The 21,675-nt window shown below is 41.9% G+C and overlaps 1 protein-coding gene across 2 annotated transcripts in view; it reads left to right on the forward strand.

Moving 5' to 3' along the window:
• Nucleotides 1-21,675, forward strand: part of TBX15 (T-box transcription factor 15) — a 106,887-nt gene that overhangs the window by 74,525 nt on the left and 10,687 nt on the right. For both annotated transcript variants that reach the window (XM_007123645.4, XM_028488955.2), the window contains 2 exons: nt 7,200-7,264; nt 21,087-21,184. In XM_007123645.4, coding sequence (XP_007123707.1) covers nt 7,200-7,264; nt 21,087-21,184 — 163 coding nt within the window. The remainder of the gene's footprint in view (nt 1-7,199; nt 7,265-21,086; nt 21,185-21,675) is intronic.

Genomic DNA, 21,675 nt, shown 5'->3' on the forward strand with positions numbered 1-21,675 from the left:
TAAGTCTAAGTTCTTTGAAAAATTGTTTGGATTTTTTCCAAAACTACCCCAGCTGCTATTTTAATCATTACTTTCTCATGAAGACTGAGAGATGTGGCAATAAATATGACTCTAGAATGTAGTTTGTAGAGCAAACTAGAACACTGAAAAATGACCATTCTACTGCCTCACTGAGATCAGTTCTAGAGGCCAAGAAGGGTCAGTATAACCCAAGCTAAAACTAAAAACCTACAGCTCACTGTGAAGACCAAACATGGGTACCTGAAATCCCTTTCACTTCCTCTGCATTATTTCACAGTGTTCCTGCACCTGAGTACATTCTATTCATATAAATATTTTGTCTATATTTGGACTTGAGTGGGGCAGTGGTGGTTTGGTGGGGGTAGGATGCCATGACTAAGATCATGGGACTTGGTAGTAGACATATTTAGTTTGGTTTCTGACCTTTTCACTGGTGAGTTGTGTGACCTTGAGCAAGTTTCTTAACCCCTTTCAACTTGTGTTTCCTGGTCTGAAAATGTCCTGGCCTCATCGAATTATAAGGACTAGATGAGGGAACCTGCATTAAGTCACTGACACAAACCTGGCATCAAATTGTCAGTAGTCAGCCTACATTGCTAAATACCTGCATCTGCACAGGCATGAAGGATAGTGGGGAATAGAGGCAATTTTAAAGAATAAATTGCTCATTAAGGAGAAAGTAGATTCTTGGGAATTGGAGGACCTACATGGGCTCTCGAAGGTACCTACTTTGATCTCTCTGTTCTCATGTCATGTTAGTGAATTCATGATGTGCTGACATTCAAAATAGATGAGTCATTCTCAACTCTGCCCATTTTAAAATCTAGATAACAGCTTTTGCCTGTTTAACAAGCCTCCAGCCCCTGGGTAAATCAAGTGTGACTGTTTAACATTCCCTTTGGCTGTGTAGATATGATTCAATAAGATACAGTGCCTTCTAATAAAGCAAACTAACCTCAGGTCTCTCCCCTAGGAATCTTGAGATCTGCATCCTGTAAGTCAGATCTGTTACCTAACAATAATTTTCAGACTTGTCATGAAGATGCTGAGCTATATTCAGTGATTACTGTGTTTTTGTTTCCTTCAACCTTCTAGATTGAGAACAAATAATATTTTAAAGCAAAGTTGTTTACTTCATTTTTTTTTTAAAGGGAAGGATTAGGAAGGCTATGAGAAAGGAAAGAGAGGAGTCAGTGATAGATCCTCATTGTTCTCAGGGAGCACGTTGTTCGGAGGAGCACAAGTCAGGAAGGACAATAGAGGGAATGGAACCGAAATGAACTGTTGCCCAGCCTTCCTAAGGAAAGGCAGTGTCCTGTTCCACAGATAGCAATGGGTGAGGCATTTGGAGACCTGGGTTTTAGTCCTAAATTCCCCACCAGCTACCTGTGTCACTCTGAGCAAGCTATTTTGACTTTCTGGGCTTCAGTTTGTTACTAAAATGTCATTTATTTTATGGAATAACGATGGCAGGAGATTAATAGAGAGCTGTTAATTCTCTTTATTTGGTAGAATAAAAAATTGTAATGCCAATGTTGATCCTTCACATGTTGGAAGGGGAAGGGATTAGAATTGGCCTATGACATTTTGAAGCCCAGAAAGCACTAATTAGGAGTAAGGACCCTTCCATTTCCATAATTCTAAGATATTTATAGTCTATGCATAGTACTGACTACATGCTTGGAAAATGACTGAACAATTAGCCAGCATACCTCTACTACCAGTTTCCTTATGTATCCGTGGTTGTGCTTCCTTGGATATAAGTAGGAGTGAAGTGTGAAGAAAGAGTTTCTATTTTCATGAAATAGTTTATGCTTTTCTTTCCCCCTTTCCCATTCCCTCTCACCCTTGCTGACTGATGCATAGACTCCCAGGGCCGCTAGCATACTGAAGTTATTATTACTATTATTTGCTCTTGGAGTGCCAACTTGGCAGGCTTATCGCAGAGAGGAAAGTACACCATGCCCAGACTCTCATCATGGAGAATAAGGTGGTAGAAGTGGGAATAAAGGTGATTCTACACTTAATGCTTTTTCTTGGAAGAAGCTGACGCCAATATGTCCTCATGGAATTAGCAGGAAATTTCCATTGCAGAGTCTTTGTCCTCTCTAAGGGAAAAAGACTGCTGAACCTTGATTTTTTTTTTTTTCCAAACAGGAAACTAGATTTCAAATTGACACAGCCCTGTTCTCCTCAGGTAGTACAGTCTTATTTCTTGATGAGAATTGGCTACATGAACTAGATAGGAAGTCTGAAACCACAGCCAGGGTTGTATAAGCAAATTCAATAGGATTTCTGAGCCACTCATTATATCCTGAACTACTGAGCCAGTTTTGCTCTAACTTTCCAATCAGATTAGTACAGAATTTTTTTTTTATGTTGGCTTAAAATTTTTTTTTATCCTGATGGAACGCTTTTCAAGCAATATGGTAAAAAAAAACAAATAAGAATAAGAGAGTGTTAATAAAGGAAGTCCCTTTGAGCCTCGGTCCTGTAAAATTATACTGAGGATATTCAGGTTTCATTTTCTTTGTAGGTTGTGCTATTTATGTCTGCACTGTGCATGGTGAGGTATACCTCATTTATTAACTGCCTCTATGTTACTAGGCAAAATAGTGAGGGAAAATGATTAAAATGAATGGTGGCAAGCCAGTAATCACCCCCTTATGTGCCACAGTCTTCAATAACTCAGACTACATACATCAGTATAAGGTTATGGAAAGAAAATCAGGGAAGAAAAATGCTTCCACAGCCTCTGTATTTTCCATGTTGCTTCATTATCATCAGACCAAGTTTGAGCATGACTGCTGTAGCATAGCTTTAGCTACAGTGGAAGTTACTAATAGACCTTGTTCTGACTGGAAAGACATTCAAGACTTTTGTCTGTAATGCCTACAGTGAAAGCAAATGGGATTGGGGGAGTTGTTTGGTCTGTATTCTCTAAGGCTTGTGATGGCTTTGGGACTGGTGATTTCTGTTTCCCACATCCTCATTCATTCATTTACTCCCTCACTCCATGCATTCACTGAACAAATATTCATTGAGCATGAAGAGCATGTCATATTCGGTTCTGCTTCATAAAATGATGTATCAAATAGACAGGGTTCCTAGTTGTCTAGGAACCTAGTCTAGGGGGAGAGACACATAGTAAATATGTAAACAACAAAATAAATGTATAATTACCCAACTGGGTTAAGAGTAAAGATGGAATGAAAGAGGGTGTAGTTAAAGATAGTGGCAGAAATATCCTATTTTAGAGGGATGGATCAAGGAAGACCCCTCTCTGGAAATAACATTTAGATTCAGACTTAGGATGAGGAGTCAGCTATATGAAGAGTACAAAAGACAGCATTTCAGTCTGGAGGTAGAGTGCACGTGAGGGGTCTGAGCAGGAAAAGAGCTTGGCACATTCCAGCACTGAGAGCAGCTCAGGTTGCCTGGAGCCTGGGGACCATAGTCAGGGGAGGGTGGGTGGGGATGGAGAGATAGGCAGGGGTCAGGGCATGCTGGCCCCGCAAGGCCAGGCAAGGAGTTTGGATTGAATTCTGAGCATAGTGGTAGGCACTGAAGGAATGACATGGTCCAACTATGGTGTGTTAACCAAGATTGCTTTGGTTGCTGAATGAAGAGAAGAGATTGGACAGGGACAAGAGTGGAAGAAGGGAGATCAGTTCGAAGAGTATTTAGAGTAGTTTTGTCAAAATACGACACTGACCTGGTCTAAGGTGACGAGGTGGAGATCGACCGCCATATTTGAGCCTAGTTGATAAATATAATTGAGGGGAGGGTTGAAAATTAACTATTCAAATGAGCCTCGCCTCCTGCTCCAGATGGCCTCTAGATGTACGGTGCATGGGCAGGGGTGGAGGCAGTGAAGTTTATGAGCCCTCATTGTGGTTGCTTGTGGACCCCTGTGCTGTTCTCTGGGCCTCACTGGCCTCTGCTGGGGTGGGGTCAGGTTTGGGCTGGTCCTGGGGTTCCTTGTGTTGATTTGTTTTACTGGCAGGAGACTGCTGACCTTGTGCTTTTGTGTTCTTGCCTCAGTTGGACCTCCCTGAATGACTCAGCCTCACCTCAGTTCTCATCCAGGGCCTCTGTTTGACTCCTGTCTGGACTGTAGCACCTCTATGTCGGGGTCACCCTGCCTTCCCTGTCATGGCATGCGAGGACCTCTGAGTCCCTGACCCACTGCCGACGGGCCATGGAAAGCTTGGGGGTCCTATCTCAGGCCTCTTCCTGCAGCACTTATACTGGTGCAGCCACCCCCATGTGTGTATGGAGGTGACCCTGCCATTGTTCCTCTGAGTCCCCCTCCCCCGCCCTTGGATTTTGGTTTGAGTAGAAAGCTAAGGCATATGTAAGTCTAACTGATTGCTTCTCTTCTGTCTCTCTCCTCTCTTCTCATGTTCCACTGGAGTGGAAGGGGAGGATTTTTACTTCTTTTTCTACCTGATGAGAATTCACCTTATGCAACATCTTTGTCTCCTGTAGGACAGCAAGCTGTCATTTGCATCCCTTTCTATACTGAGTCTACCAGGAGTTTCTTGATATGGAAACCATGGGACTATTAGAAACTAAGGATTATTGAGGTTGTGAATACATTGATTTATTCCTCCAAAATACTGTCATTGTTACCCTTGGTATTTGTAGATATAGCCTAAGTTGTCAGCACAGGCATTAACTGGGATCATAATTTGGTTTGGATAGCTAGAATTGCTCTCTTCTACCTATAGGGTATCTAAATGTCTGCAGGGTAGTAAAGGCTTTTCATGATGTGGCCTCAGGCCAGCGTCTCAGCTTTCTTTCCCACTGTTTCTCTTCCTGTACCCTGTGCTCTGGTCAAATTGGACTCTTCAGTGTTTCTCAAAAATGCTTCATTCCTTCCCACTTCAATTCTATGGCTTACATAGGACCTTTCTTCTGAAATGCTTCCCTTGTTCCTTTCTCCCCTTTTTGCAGTTTTCATTAAAATCCTATGCATCCTTCCCAGCTTGGCTCATGTGCTTCCTCTAAGGTGAAACCCCAGAGCCTTTCAGATCAGAGCAATTACTGCTTCCTCTAAGCTCTTGGGGCACTTTGCCTTTATTTCAAACCTTATCACTTCCTGTTTTACATTGTAATTATTAATATGTATGTCTTCTTTTTTCTCCTCAATTATAAACTTCTTGCGGGGGGATGATACACAGTCGTATACCGACTGTCTGCCACGCTGTCACCTGTGCTACCTGTCACATTGCTTTGCACACAAAAGGCACTTGATAATAAATGAATAATGAGTAGCCCAATCACATTCTTCAAAAAGCGGTCCAAATCCCACAATAAAAGCTTTGAAACAAGTTTGGAGGTGTTGTGTTTCCTAACATTTGGTGTCATTTGTCTATTAAATCTTCATGCAGACTCCTTGGCCTGAGATACAGGGAGCTGTGGGGAACTGGTTTTCAGCCATTTCTCCCAGGACCATGAAATAGAAGGTCGTTATATTTACAGGGGTCTGTGCCCCCAAAACATAGCAGCACAATCATATATCAGAAACCCCTATCATAAATGAGTCAGACAGGATAAGTCAACTTGAAGGAGAAAATAAAATATTATAACCCCAACTTGAAAAGAAAATATGGTGTGTGGTTTATTGCTGTGGATTATGGAGGAAGAAAGAACTGATATTAAGTCAACAACAGAAAAGCAGTGACAATCTTTAAACTCAATACAATATTCACAGGGCAGACGCCAGACTTTAGAAAGCCAAAGCTTCAGGCTCCTGCTCTGGTCTATAAAATAGATGTAAAATTGCTTTTGCTTCATTATGAGTGCTGCATTATTACTGTGCCACTCTAGAGGCAAAGGACGTTTGGGGGAAAAAATAACTTTGGTACTTTCAAGTCAGAGTCTGTTTATCAGAATCTCACATTGCATTTTAAAGACCTTTAGAATGTGGCTTTGGGAAATTCCACTCTGATGAAGTGAGACAGAAGGGGGACTTGGAAAGATTTGCAACACAAGAAACAACTTCAGCTGTCCTAGTGATAAGTTCTACAGTGATCAGAAATGGGAAGATGGTCTTAAAAATGAGATCCCCTTCTTTCCAGAATTACCTTCTATTGAGAGTGACTTTCCTCCTTTCCTGAGCTCCGTAACCCCCACCTCTAAGTCTCTATCGCTTGAATGTAGCGAGTCATTAACACCAGGTTCAGACAGAAGGTACCCAAATGCCTCCCATGACAAAGGCTAAAGGCGGAAACACAAGAGCGCAGATGGAATTCGTTGGTCAGGCCATTCTAGTCTGGAGGCGAGAGGGTAATATACACGGTTGCAGAGTGGGCGGGGACTTAGATAGGATGCAATAGAGAGGGACTCTTGCACTAAGTGGAGGTTGAACCAGATGTCTACTAAGGACCCATCCAACCTGGGTCACACAACTGTTTGCACTGGATTTGCTCAGCCTTATGAAGCTGCTTCTTTGTTTCTTCTGATTGGCTTGTGGGACTTGGAGACTGGGTGAGTTGCACTGCGTCCTGCCCCATCCCGTCCCACATTTGTAGATTTTTCTTTGGATGCAACCTTGACAAAAGTCCAGCTACTTTTTTGTGTCTTTTACAAGACCATTTTAGGTCATCAAATGAACAACCCCTAGTGGCAAGAAAGGCACAACTTAAGTGAAATGGGAAACGCAGTCAACTATTTGGTTCTTTCAGGCTGAGGCAGGTTGTCTGGTGACCTGATTGCACCTGATTGGATTGACTGAACCCATTCATTCGTTCTTCACTCACTTGCTCACTCATTCATTTACTCATTCATTCAACAAGCATGTTTCAGCTGTCTCCTGTGTGTCATGCACTGTGGATCTGACCACTGTCCAGTTTTCCATTCTGATACCTTTGTTTGTCTGGGCAAGTGATTTATCACCATTTTGGGGCAAGGATGGTGAGCAGAAGAGAACTTACAGAGTCACATACTGGGAAAACCTTGGTTTTTAGGGAGATGTGGGTCAGATGGGTCAGACGTCTGTGTGCCAGGACCAAGTCCTGTAGCAACTTCAATCTAAATCTCAAACTAAGAGGAAACTAAATAAAAACAACAGCTGTTGTTAACAGAGTGATTTTTGTTAACTTTCTAGGAGCAACCAAAAAAGAAGTCAGTTAATATAAATACAATTCATGCTTTTTTTTGTTTGTTTCCAGATCACCAGATTAAAAATTGACAGAAACCCTTTTGCTAAAGGATTCAGAGATTCTGGAAGAAACAGGTGAGCAAACTGGGCAAGAGACTCACTGACCTTTCTTTTCTATATGACATTCTTTTTCCCAAGCCCCATTGGTGGCTTCTGGCTCTGGCTTTTTTTTTTTTTTTTTGCGGTATGTGGGCCTCTCACTGTTGTGGCCTCTCCCGTTGCGGAGCACAGGCTCCAGACGCGCAGGCTCAGCGGCCATGGCTCACGGGCCCAGCCGCTCGGCGGCATGTGGGATCTTCCCGGACCGGGGCACGAACCCACGTCCCCTGCGTTGGCAGGCGGACTCTCAACCACTGCGCCACCAGGGAAGCCCTGGTTCTGGCTTTTTGGAGAACATTTGCATGCTAGGCAACTGTGCTGCCGCAGGCAAAGAGAAATGGGTAGTTGATGCAAGAATAAAAAAGCTGCCCCCCAAAGGTTGAACTATCCAAATTCTTTGTTAACACACTGTAAATCATCAGATTGAATCCCTCATGGTGTTTTTCTCCCTGCATCGTACTTGGTAATTTAGTCACTTAAAACAAATTTGACAGTGATTTATTGTCATTAAAAGATTGCAACTTTTTCTGATAAGTGTCTATAGGTGGCTACAGCAACTATAGTAATATCTCCTTTATTTTTCATTATCAGGAAAAAAGGAATTGTGGACAAATAAAATTTTTCAGAAAAGTATTCCCTATAAGAGCTAAAACTTTGTTTAAAAATTGACCATTTTTCTCCTAGGAAATATTTCCAAACTCTACTAGATGTTTTCTGCTTTAGTAAAGAGAGTTTACAGAACACTACCTTTCTTGATGACCCAGCATCATCATTATGATTAGGTTGTTATACTGTGGAACTCTTAGGAATTGGTGACGTTTGTAGGACTATTTGCTCCTGTTGTAAATAGCCTTAGGGACTGTGGTATTTTTCTGGTTAACTCTGCTTCTGTCTAAATCCTTCCTGTCTCATTCTTCATATATAAAGTTAAAATCTGTTATTTACAGAGAGTTAGGAGAGAGCTGAAATTGGCAGGGAAAGCAGATACATCGAAGATTATTCAATCAGAAAATTTCATTTTATATAAACTATACTGAAACAGCAAATATGACACGTGTGTCCTGTAAGTGTGTAGACCTTGCAATAACTATTTACTTTAATGTTCAGACATTTTCCTAATTTGGGGGCCTTTTTTTTACATCTGAATGACACAGTTTGTCAGGACTTATCTTTGCTATTTTCTCTTCAAGAGTTTTCAGATAAATTATCTAATATTATATTTAGAATCACTTTGTGAACTGTGTAGCACATTATATTAGAACCTAGTTTATGCTAAAAATCAGATGTGTGTAGTGATCCTTTTCTTTACAAAATGATTTATGAAAGCACTTCTTATGAAACGTGTATCATATTTAAAATACACTTAGATTTCTTTAAAATTTTATTTTCCTCTGAATTTTTTAAGGTCACATCTATTTAGTAAGTAAAATTCACTTGAACTTCTGGTTTGAAGATGAAAAAATTGAGTAATGCTTTCTAGGTCAAGCAACTGGTTAGTTGTATAGCCTCAGGCATATGGACTCCAGGCCGAATGCTTTCCAGTTAATGACTCTTTGTTTAAAATAAGAGGCCTTTGTTTTCAGAATTTAGCCAATGAAGAAGCCAATACTTATTCCTTCCATTTCAGATAGACAGTCCTCTTCCTCCCAATTAGTTCCTATTCCATGTCCAGGTCACAAAACATGCCTGTGAGCCATTTCCTGTTGCCTCCTTTTCAGGGCTCTGCCTTCTGGGCTTATTGAGGAACTTGTTAGTGATAAGGAGCTCAAATAGAAGCTGGCCTTTCATAAAGAAGCCTCTAGGGTGTTTAAGATCTTTAGCTTGGGGTCCATGCATGCATTTCAGGAGTTCTGTGAGTTCCCAGATATTTAAAGGAAATGTGTGTGTGGATGAGCCGTGCATTTTTCTGGGGAGAGGTCTACAACTTTATTCAAATTTTCAAAAATGTCTATGACCAAAAGTTAAGAATTTCTGCTCTAGACATCACCATCTGTCTCCAGAGACCAACCCTACTGACTTTAGTTATCCAACTACTTCCTTTTTCTTTCCTTCTGCATCTCCAGTGGCATTTAGTATTTGTTTATTTTATTCTTGGCACTCCAAAGACAGCTTTCTTTTTGTCTCTTTTTTCTTTGCTTTGTCATCCCATTGGATTCCTTGTTTTTCAGAGGCATGACTTAGAACAGAAAATTGGAATAGAGTGGCTGTATTGACCAGCATTAGAGCTTGCGCTGGGAATTGGAGCCACGCTTTAATCTTGAGATTAAGACCTTGTGTCTTGAAGCATTTGTCTCTGGTTAGGAAATTGTGATGACAGCTCAGTTAAAGTCCCAAGGTTCTTCTGTCCTCTCACTGGGCTAGAAAGGACCTTGACACATCATTTGGCCCTGGCCTGTGTCTGTCTGCCTTAAGGCTGGTGAATATCTTACTGCTCAGGACAGACAGTTACTTGCCTGTCCTGCCTGGTGGGCTGCTCTTCTTTGTAAGAACTCCAGGAAAGCAAAACTATGGATCTTCATTAGCCCATGTCAGTGCCTTATTTATTTATTTCTGATCGCATGGAAATTCTTCATTATGTCCTATAAAATCTGCAGGCTGTTTTAAGTAATATCAGTAATTATAGAAGTTATTTGTGATTGAACACTTACTGTGTTCCAGACATTTTACTTACATTCTTTCTAATCTTTAAAGCAACCTGTATTTTACAAATGAGGAAACAGGCTCCGAGAGTTTAAGCAGCTTTCCTAGTGTCACACAGTAAATTGAAGAAGGGATGAAAACCCAAGTCCATCTGATGTCAAAGTCTGTGCACTTTGTGCTTTATCATGCTAACAGTTTAAACTTGACTTATTTTATCTTCAACAGATATCGAGAATAGAGCTCTTTCTCTAAACCCCCTTCATCCACTTAAAGATCCTACTCAAGTAGCCAGAACCTTCTCTTTTTCACATAAATCAACCTATATTCTCTGTCTGTGTAGACTCTTCCCCATGACTGTGTCATTTACTTCCTATATCCCAAAAAGGGTTCCATAGTCAAGGACAGGAAGTCAGGCTGAACATCCCTAGCAGGTGAAACTGTGATATGATGAGACTGAAGTCACCTGTGTCATGAAGGGACAAGGATGAATTAGGGAAGGTAGAAGCCATTTTCATCCTCCAGCGCTCTGGGAAGCTAGACTAAAATCAACTTGTTGGGACAAGTATTGAAGCCCTTATATTTTCTCTTTAAAAAGCTCAAAATTACCTGATAATCACACTTTAACTCTCACTAGCTGCCTGCAGGATGAGGGCAAGAATTATTAATGCCATTTTGCAGATGGGAAAATTGATGGATGAGGATATAGAGGATTATTTCTAAATCTTTGGGAAGAGGTGGCCTGTGCCAAAACCAGAATCCAGTTAGTTCATCACCTTCCCACCAGTGCCCACCAGTGCCCCGTCGCTGGCCCTGCTTGTGCTAACACAGTTCTTCTTATAAATCTGTGATTTTCCCCATGCATTTGAGACATCAAATGACTCCTACAGACGAGCATGGTTTGATGAGTTGCATAGAAATGTACCCCAAACATACGGATTACATTTCCTTGAAAAACACATGAGCTTAAAAATTAGGGGGGAAAGTGCTTGGCCAATATTTTTTGGTTTTGTAGAACACAAAACATTTGTGGAATACTTTGGAGTTACAGAAATTGCCAAACCTCAAACCAAAACACGTTCAGGTTTGTCGATCTCAATCCATGCCAGTGCGATCCCGAGGCTCCAGAAGGGAGTGTGAGAGGAAAGCTGGGGAGGACACAGCCGCCCAATGCACTCTCTTGAAATGCCTCTCATGAGTCTCTCTCATCCTGCAAGCCTCTCACTGCACTGTAATCAGAAGCTGGCTGGGGTCACAACAGTGCCCTCTGAGTGTCGAGAAGAACTTGAGGCAGCTGTGGCGAGGACACTTAGTCCCATTCTTGTTTGAATGAAAAGAGATATCCATGAGAAGTGTTCCTTCTTCTAGTCCCATCACTTCTAGCCCCATCACTTTCTCCTTCCCCTCAGTGGGAACCAAGGTGACTGATGTGATTGCTGAGTCGGGAACTCTTTAGGACCTGCTTGTCTCCAGAAAGTGTACCATCTGGGCTTTTCCCACTGTGTGGTAAGCCCAGCAGAGGAGGCCTGCAGTTCTGGGAAGTCAGCTTATTTCAGGGAGTTCTAGCTCCTTCAGCCTTCACACCTATTTTATAGTCTCCAGACACTTTTTATCAATAATAAAACTGGTATTTTGGTCTCTACTACATCAGTCTCCTAGGTCTTTCTTGGAAATTTATTCTGAGTTCAAATGAGGACAAGGGATGATATCCATTGGGCCATCCAGAACCCCAACAGGAGTCCTAGTGAGTTCACTGTGTCAGCTCTGTGATATCACCATCATCAGAGCCCATGACAGTTCCTCCTGCTTCTTTAAGAAGTGTCATTCACACGCTGCAGTGTGAGAAGGTCACCACCCTTCAGCCTTTACTTATGGAGCTGCTACTTTTCATTCCCATGTAATTATGTCCCTGATTAGAAGTCTCCACCAAAGTGTGTGTGTGTGTGTATGTGTGTGTGTGTTGTGTGTGTGTGTGCGTGTGTGTGTGTGTGTGTGTTCATGTTATGGAGAAGAGTAGTAGACATATGGTTCTTTTGGAGTGGAAACACTGACAGATTTTGCTTCCAGGCATTGTCTCTGCAATGGGAGGGAAATTGTTTATGTCTAAATTGTTCTTCCTTCTAGACTTCTCAGAAATTCTGTGGCCCAAATATAGTTTCGGGTGAAAGGGTCAATATATATTTACCTTTAACAGGCCTAGCCCCATGGTGCAATGTCCAGCATTACCTGTGGGAGATTCCTCCTATAAGGAGGAGACAGTAACACCTTCTTGTTCCTGGGGGAAAATAGATTCCCTCAGCCTGACAGTAAGTTTTGTCTTGTGGTCTGTGTTCCTGGGTTCTGTCTGGCCCCTGCTAGAATGAAGCCCTTTGAAGACAGAACTCTACCTTTTTCAGCTTCCTGTTCTTAGATTTCTTTTCCTGTAGTGCCAGGTATATATAAAGTAAAATAATAATCATTCATTTAGTTACAAAACATTGAACAGAGTTGACGAGTGGCAGAGAAGTTAAAAACCAGGACCTCGGGTGTGAGAAAGCCTTACCCCTACCAAGGGTGAGTCAGGTAGAGCCAGAGTGGGGAGCTAGTTTTAGATACTAACTAAGAAAGGAAGAAAGAGTGAATCTATAAATGGTCTTTGTTTGAAAGATTAAGGGCAATTTTGATTCAAATCTGAGATGGACTGCTGCTGGAAGACACTGATTTAGCTTAACTGTAGATTAGACATGCACACCCTTCAGGCCATCTGAGCCGGCTCTACACAGTGGGTGCATGTCTGTGCTGCCTGGCTCCCTGGAGAAGGAAGACACCCAGCAAGTTCCAGAGGCATGAGCTTCAGGATAGAAGGGCTCCCAGAGGATGAGCCCAAGCAGAGTGAGGTTTGGTTGAGAAAGGTCACTCAGTAGCAAAATGAGAGGTCAAATTACATCTTTGGTGGTGGCCACCCCAATGGTTCAGTTCTTTCCAAAAAGAAGACAAAGGGCATGAGGCTGAAGAGAAGCAGTAGTCTTTGCACTGAGTCTCATGGTTGAGAAGCAGCCTCAGCATGTCTATCTGTCCACGTGCCTGGGGAGCCCACTGTGCTCAGCTAGAGGGAGAATTGCCACTGCAGAGACCTTGCACTTGGGATAGACAGATGAGCATAAGGAAAGAAGACTCTGTGGGTCTCAGCCCACATCTAAAGTGAAAACCTTGTCCCTGTGAGGAATGGCTGCCAAGATTTTACAGAAAGCCCGAGTAAGCCTGGGAACTTTTATATAATTCCCAGCGACTTCCTCCGAAGCAAACACGTACATAAAGAGGGGAGGATTAAAATTATGACCTGTCAAGTGGAGTGAAGGTTGTTCTATGAACTTGTTTTAGAGGTGCCGTGGACTCTGTGACCCTGGGTTCTCCTCTGTCAGCAACCTTCATCCTGTCTTGACCTTGGGATTTACCTGTACTTCCAGCTTCCGTAGTATCTAAAACAACTGCAAGGGGGATTGTCCCAGGTGACATGGTTTCCTCCAGATGCTCCTTACTGGCCTGGTGCTCCAGGAACCACTGCTATGGCTGCATGACAGGTCCCCCTTGGAGTGGCCCTTCTGTAGTCCAGGGAGTTTCTGCAGCTTTTTGGGAGGGTGTCTTTGTCTCTGTGGAGTTCTCCCCTGGAGGCTTGAACAAGGACACTCAAGTTCCACAAGGCAGGGACTGTCAGAAAGGGCCAGTGGCAGGCCCTGTATTATGGGGAGGTTGGTTTACATGGGAAAGTAGTTTTAATAGGTTGCCCCTCACTAAAAAAACAATAGGGCCTGCAGCTTGAAGTGTAGGAGGCACTGAGTCTGAGCTAATTCTCAGAGTGTTTCCAGCAAGCACTGCTCTTTTCTGGGAATGTGGCTGGTGACAGTCTTTCCGGTGCCTAGTATCCCTTACATGTGTCGGGGGATGGTGATCTAAAAATGGAGCCATTCGGTGCGTCACGCGAATGGATGTATTTACTTGCTTGGAAGAGGATGCTTAACGAGGCTAAGACTTAACCCAAAGGAAGGAATCTCTACTGGTTGTGGGGAAAGTATTTGGGAGTAAAGATTTGTCTGTGATTGCCCCCTCTTAAGCAGCTGCTGTCTCAAGGCCATGTTCACAGAGTGAAGAGCCACCTCCTTGGCACAGATGGGAACTCCTGTCAAGGTCCAGCCCCTCCTCACAAAACCCAACAAAGACAAGTATGCAGACAGAAAGAGGACTGTGAGATGAGGAATTAGAGGGCTGAAAGTTAACAGGAGGGAAGAGGAAAAAAGATTAGCCCCAGGGCCAGATCATCCTTGCTTAGATCCAAAAGAAACAACGGTTCTTTAGGAGTCAAGGCACAGGGTGGGTCTCTAGTATAAATCTGTTGGTAGATTTCTCTAGTATAACTAAGTATCTCAACTCTTATCTACACCCTTATCTAGCTATTAAGCTGAACATACAAAATTTCCTTAGTTGTAGGTCAAAAATAGTAAGATATTAGCAATTTCATATAGTTCAACCTTGTAAATTTATTTCTAGGCATCAAATCATAAGTATACAAATAATAGTAAGAATCATTTCATTTAGTATCTGTGGTCCAAGTTTTCTATTTTTACCTCTGAGTTGATTGGTATTGGTACAGCGTTTCCCATTTACTGATGGTAAGACTGAGTACAGTGAGGTATTAGCTTTTAGAATTTTCAAAGCCAGCCATTGACAACATCCAGAGAATGAGGTCTCACTCCTCTGATAGGCATAGCTTGCCCTTGTCCACCTCCATTTCCCTGTCACTCCTGAAGGCAAGCTTAGAGCCAAGGAGCTGACCACTCGCTTTCCTTCAACCAGCACAACTTTCCAAGTGTCTCCCTCACTTTCAATTTCTATATTTTCATTTGTACGCCCTAGAGCCATTGGCTGTATTTTTCCAGCCAATCTCATCCTGCTCGTTCCTGGCAGTCTCACTATCCCCTGTAGATTGTGTATACTCTTGTTATCCCTGGTATGGGTGCCATTCAGCAGATCTATGGAAGTAATCAGTGCTGGACTCCCCTGCTGGATCTGCAGTTCAAGGTAGCTGGCTCCATACTGGACTCTGGCAGCAGCATCCTGCCAGACTCCTCCTATGCATCCAGGCATTAGTTGTTTTTCATGTCCCCTGGCTTACGGTCTTTCAACCAGTATTTAACATTTTTCTCTGCCTTGTTATTTGTTCTCCCTCCTCTGTCATGAATCTTTTCCACCATTGTCCTCTTGGCCATGTGGGTTTGCCAGAGAAAGTTGGCAGTTGTTTTATTATCTATGGCTCTTGCCCAGGGATGGTGTCATCTAACAGATAGACGTCTGTTTAATGGCTAACATATTGGAATCTGAAATATCTGCAAGATAATGAGGCCTAAAGAGGCTTGAGGGACACGTTTTTTGTTTTTAGAGGAGAGAATGAAAAATGAAATTAGGTAACATAGAGGTCCTTCCACATTCAGTCCAGAGCCAGAGGGCTGACAAAGCTTTGAATCCCAGTGAAGGAAAAGTGTTTTCTCGTGTTACAGATCACAATCTGAGCAGATGGCGGGATTTCTTTTACTTGAGTTAGACCAATGGTCCTCACGCTTTCATTGTATTTTCTCTCTTGTTTTGAAATATTTTGTCTTTAATCAATATGCATTTATTATGTTACAATTAGGAGGGAATAATATCATTATCCCCATTTTGCAGGTAGGGAGACTTTAGGCATGAAAAGGTTATACAACTAGGCAACGTTGCACTAGTAAGCGGCAGGGTTGCAATTGGAACCCAGGCAGTCTGGCTCCTGACCTTGTGCTCTTAACCACGATGCTAATCTGCCCCTTGTGTGATTTAGTATTACTAAGTTAAAGTGAGACCATGCCAGTCAAATGCAAAGAAACTTAATGTTTTAGGCAGCCTGCTTTATGTTATCAAGGATTTTTATTGTACTTCTTGAGGCAGCGAAAACTCCTTATGGACCACCATCGCTACCTATTCAGACTCCAAGTGGGGACAGGGTTCCCAAGTTGGGAATCACTGGGTAAGGAACAATTTTAACTCAACTCCAATCATCTGTCCATTGGACACGTGTTTGTCCAAACCATCGTAAAGCACATCAATGACATCCAGTTCATCAGGTAGATATATTTATTGTACATCTAAAGCCAAGTTTTGAATGATGGCTCTTTTGCCAATTTGCAGACCTCCACTGGGAGGGCTTTAAGAATATCTCTGGACAATAAATACCCTGAGGAATCTAAAGGTAGGAGCCAATTCCAGAGCCAGTGAAGGAAAGGGATGTGTGGAAGGTTTGACCTAACCTCAGTGGACCAAGGACACTCTAAGGAAAAGGATTAGAAAGTTGACACATGGTGATTAGATTTGAAAGAACAGTATATTCTGGTTTTGTGTCTTTTCAAATGTTGGAACAGGAGGAGAAAGAAAAGGAGTTCAGGGGCATAGTATCGCCCATGGGATAAAATCCAAGCGCCTCACATGGAATAAATACCCATGGTGTCCGCCTGCCTCCCCCGCCCCGGCCCCCACCCCGCACCCAACAGGAGGAGAAAGAAAAGGAGTTCAGGGGCATAGTATCGCCCATGGGATAAAATCCAAGCGCCTCACATGGAATAAATACCCATGGTGTCCGCCTGCCTCCCCCGCCCCGGCCCCCATCTTGCACCCGGAGCTCCAGTCACCCTGAACTATTTTCAGTTCCTAGAACATGGCTTCTCTTCCATACCACGTCTTTGCATATACCATTAACTCTACTAAGAAAGCCGTTTCTGCCTCTTGTCTGTGTGGAAAACTACTGAGTGCCCTGTAACATTAACCTTAAATAACTGGCCTTTTATGGAATCCCCCTTGAGTTTTCCAGGTGTATTCAGTACATCCTGCTCAGTGCCTCATGGCATTGTCTACACATCTCCAGTGTAGCATCTATCACACAGTTCAGAAATTAGTCATTTACATGTTGTTATCTTTTTGTTGAGCAGGATTCTCCTTAAGGGTAAAGACCCTGTGTCTTTTTTGCCTTTATATCTCTTGAACCTAGCACATAATTGTTTTCCTGATTGGATAACCCCTTTTTGACTTCAAGACCCCATTTCAGTAGACTTCCCTTAGTCCTTGACTGTCTTCTATTGAGAGATAACCAGTGATCTTATCAATCCCTAGCATAGGTTCCTGTTGTTAACGGTATCACCAGCAAAGAGAGTCAGATGTCAGAATTACAAAGAAAATAAATGAAAGAAACATAAAAAATAATTTTCTATCTCAAGAGAAATAAAAAGCAGAAACTATGCATTGGTGTGTTACCTAACAGGTTCATGAATGTAGTTGTAATTGTTATAATTATCATATATTTGCTGAACTTCAAAGGGATGGTCTCAGCTTTTTTTTTTTTTGAATGAGAAGGTTGGAAGAATATTTCTTTGCACTTTGGCTATTTTTCCAAATCAGTTGATCTCAAGGCATCATCAGTTTGCAAAAGAGCTCTTTGGCTTGTTTCCTCTCCTTCCTTTTCTCCCTCCTCTTCAGTACATTCTGTTGGTTTGGCCAGTGAGCAGGCTGAAAAGTCTAAAGAGAAGAGGCCTGGAAATCAGAGAGGTGATTACAGCCAAATGACTTAACAAAGGGGGTTTGGATATGGTCTCTGTTGTCACTGGAGCAAACAGGGAAAAGTAAGCAAGAGGGGGACACTTGCCAATTTGATCATCTTTGATTGGAAACTTAAGAGATGACATCAGGTCTCTGGTGTTCAGCAGACCCGCAGAGGCCCACCATGTGGAACATGTTAATGACATGTGGTTACCTAACACCACTTTTTTTAATCTGTTAGACAATGAATTCACTTTTAAGAACCTTGAGATAAAGTTTTATAAAACTGGGATACAATGATGATGAATAAGTAAACAACGTGTTGCTCAGTGTAAACTTTGAATAGACATCCAAGTGGCTGAAGACGTTAACGGGTGGTTGGCAAGGATTCTTATAAGAGAAGATGAGAGTATAAATGACTGGCCTCTGCTAGGGAACTCAGACTCTCTTGAAGGTCAGAAATTCCATGAGCAGAAAAGAAGAAACCAAAGGAAAACTGAAACCTCTCTGGGACCTGAGTCAAGAAAGGCACAAACAGCTATATGTAGAAGCAATTCCCAAGTCACCAGTTCTAGAGGATTCTCTCTGTCTTCAGATTCTTGATTTGATATCAAGTTGTTTTCCTAAGTTTTAGGCTTAGAAAAAAAGATTACTGGTTAAAGTTCAGGAAATTGTGACTCAGTAATAAAAATAGTAATAAATATTAAATAAATAAAAAGAGTAATAAAAGTAATTCCTTTACTTATTAATTTAATGCATGTCAATTGAAGTCTTGTCAGGTAATAGGCATTGTGCTAAGTACCGGGAGGTGGAAAACCTGGTGGAGAGTGAATTAGCTAATTCTTGTCTTGCTGTGGCTCTTCACCAAATCCTGATAAATAGAATTAGTACTACTGAACAATTAGATCTATCCAAGGAAGCTTAATGGAGTTTGAGGACAAATAAGATGTGGCATATAGTAAACAAATAGGATTAATTTTTTTTAAAAAGAGATCCACCCTGAATATATAAATAGATTCAGTAAGGCGCAGGATGGATCTATGAGAGATAGATCCACAACAGATTAGTAAAGTGTGGTTAGGAATGTCTGGACTTATAGCCATTAGATTTTGGTAGTCATCCCCCTCACCCAACTTCGTCACCAAAAAGACCCTTCTTGTGAAGACACCTGGACTGGATGGACCATGGGTGTGTCCATATGTGGTGTGTCATACATTATGTTCTTAACAGTTAAGGAAGGTCTTCCTGATGAGGATGTGGAAAGTGTCTGGCACTCTTACCATTTACCCATTGGTAATGGAACCAGAGGGTAAAAGTTACCTCAGATACTTCAGCACAAGGTCAAAAAAACTTTCTAACAGATCTGTCCCCAGACTAAATATTTTCCTTGGGAAATACTCAAACAGAGGCTGGATAACTCTCCATCTAAGATGGTATCATTAGATTTGGATAAATGGATAAATGGTCGCTATCCTATACAGAGTTGACTACTTAAATAAAATTATTAATACCTTTTGCTGTAGTCTTTTTGCCTGTTATGAAAATAAAATCAACATTGATTTTTTATTCCTTTAATAAATATAACATTGGCAGTATATCAGTGTATTATAGCTACCTCACAGTCTTCTATCACTTTATTATGAAATGAGAAGGGACTGTTCTTTGTCCTTGAGCTAATATTTTGTCCTCATCATTGGTACATGTTGCTGGGAAGAATGGAATAGGAGGTGGAACAATAGAGACCTTGCCATTTGCAGTGAGCCTCCCGTGCCATTAAAGGGAATCCTAAGATGTTCTGGTGAGCCCCCAACATTCCAAAACAGGGCAGTAAGATCTAAGCCTGGCCTATCTATTTTTTATATCCATCAAGGCTCAGCATGGCTTTATCTGCCTATCCCCTTATTATTCTGAGCTCCCTCATTGCCAGGACTCTTTCTTTCCACAAGTAGTTTCATGTACTGCATTCAGCATTAATGTAGGGTGACTATGTGGAGATGTCTTCTGTTCCTACTTTTAACAGATTAACAGCTAATAAACACCATGCAACACCCTCTCCTCTCAACCTCTTCTAAAAATACAGAGTTTAATTTGCCAACATTGGTGTATTTAAAGCCTCCAAGATTCCAGGGAAGACTTTAGAAAGTTAACTGTGCAAGTAAGGCCAGTTCAGAGAGGAAATTTTCCAGCACAAAGAGCCAATCAGTGTATCAGCAGCTCATCACAGAAGAACCTCAGGGGACCTTACAGTCATTTATAAGGAAGGGCTATTTGTTCTCACTTAAAGTAAAGCTTCTCACTTTATTCTTGCTGTGCCAGACTGAAGAGAATGCTGGAAATGTATTACCTAGGGAGAAGGACAGGCAACATAAGTTTCATCTCAAGAGGGAAAGCTTGTCTTTTCCAGGAAGGGATACCATGTTACTTTCCAGCAACTTTGCAATGAAAGGACTTATGCCACCTACTCTTCTCCACCCTCCTTCTCCTACCTTCCTCTACCCTAACTTCCCCCTCTTTCCACTTAGCTAGAAGTGAAGCAGTTAGTTTTAAAGAGGAGTCAATAATCAGAAGTTGTGTTCAAAGATTCAAACAAGGCACCAACCAATATTCTGTTTTGAGGATACAGAATATCAGCAAGAATATGTCTACGATAATCCAGATAGCCTGGAGAATTATGTTTAAAATTATGTTAAAACAATGTTTATCAACATCTCATATATATATATACATATATATGATAGAGAGAATTTATTGAAGGATAAATTAGGCAGTATGCACATAGTTCAATTAATGGAATTTCTAGTGTCCATGAAACAGAAGCCTTAAAATAATGCATTGGTACAATATTGGATGTTTCCTGAAGTCCCAAGTACATGACTCTCAAGGACCAGTTTGGTTATTATATTACAAAATACAGATAAACATTTGCAGAAATGTATTGGTCTATTTGTTTGAGGTATAATTTCTGGGACCAAACCCTCTTTGTGCCTTCAGGTAGGTATTTCTTGTTGCAGCAGAAACTCAAGTATATTTGAGTGCTTACCTCTCCTATTTCTATTATGGTGCTTGTCTCTGTTTAAGAAGATTTAAGAAGCCTTTCAAGGCGCAGCAATATGACAGTTTCATTGACTCCACATACCCGGTGGTGGAGTTGACTCTGGGACAGGCTGTGTCAATGTGTTGTGGTAATGATGATCACATCATCCTGTGCTAGAGAAATGGTCAGTGCTACTCTCTGCTCAACTCTATTCATGGTATCAGTGACCTTGACCTTTAACACACTTAACATTTCATTTTCATGCAGACCAAACCTTCTCTGAAGAAAGGTCGGAGTGAAATTCCATCATAGCTCTGACTTGCTTGCAGATAATCTGAATTGGGTTAATTTCTTCTTTTTCCTGCAATCCAGCGACATCTGTACCTGTGCTCTTCCAGACTAATTTACCCTGGTGGTGGTATCTCTCAGTGCCTATGCATATACCACTTCTCAGACAAACCACTTCAGGATTTTTTTTAAAAAGTCCATGCATTTCTTGGGATTATTTACAACTTCCTTTGCTGGCTTTTCTCTGTGTAGAACCGGACTGGAAGCCATCATGGAGACTTACGCATTCTGGAGACCCCCTGTGCGCACACTCACCTTTGAAGATTTCACCACCATGCAAAAGCAGCAAGGTAAAGCCCTGGGCAAGGCCTCTGCTTAGAGACAGCGCTGGGGAGGGAGTGGGAGCTGAACTGAATATAGCACATCTGGCCCCAGGCCAAGCCACGAGTTACAACGACTCTCCTGGAATGAAGAGAACTAGGTAGCTCCGTAAATAACCAAAGCATCACCACTTGGGCAAATAAGCAGGTTTCAGAGGCAGTGTTTCACCTGGCACCCCCAATTCTCTCTGCCTTCCCAAAAGCAAGGTTACGTAATGGTGGTGAAATGATTTTTTCTATCACTAAGCATTCATGTAGCCCTTGGGATTTGGAGATCTTTATAATTCATTTATTACTCATGGCAGCCTCATTGGTTTTCTTATTCTAGTTTGTAGATGAGAAACAACTTAGCTCCAGACAATGGGAATAAATCGCTCAGGTCTGACAGTGAGGAGGGAGCTGCCGCAAGCCCCTCTGAATCTTGTAACTTGTGCTCTCTCCTTTTTTGCTGATGTGGAGCC

Source organism: Physeter macrocephalus, chromosome 4 (genome assembly GCF_002837175.3).
Source record: "Physeter macrocephalus isolate SW-GA chromosome 4, ASM283717v5, whole genome shotgun sequence".
Lineage (NCBI taxonomy): Eukaryota > Metazoa > Chordata > Mammalia > Artiodactyla > Physeteridae > Physeter > Physeter macrocephalus.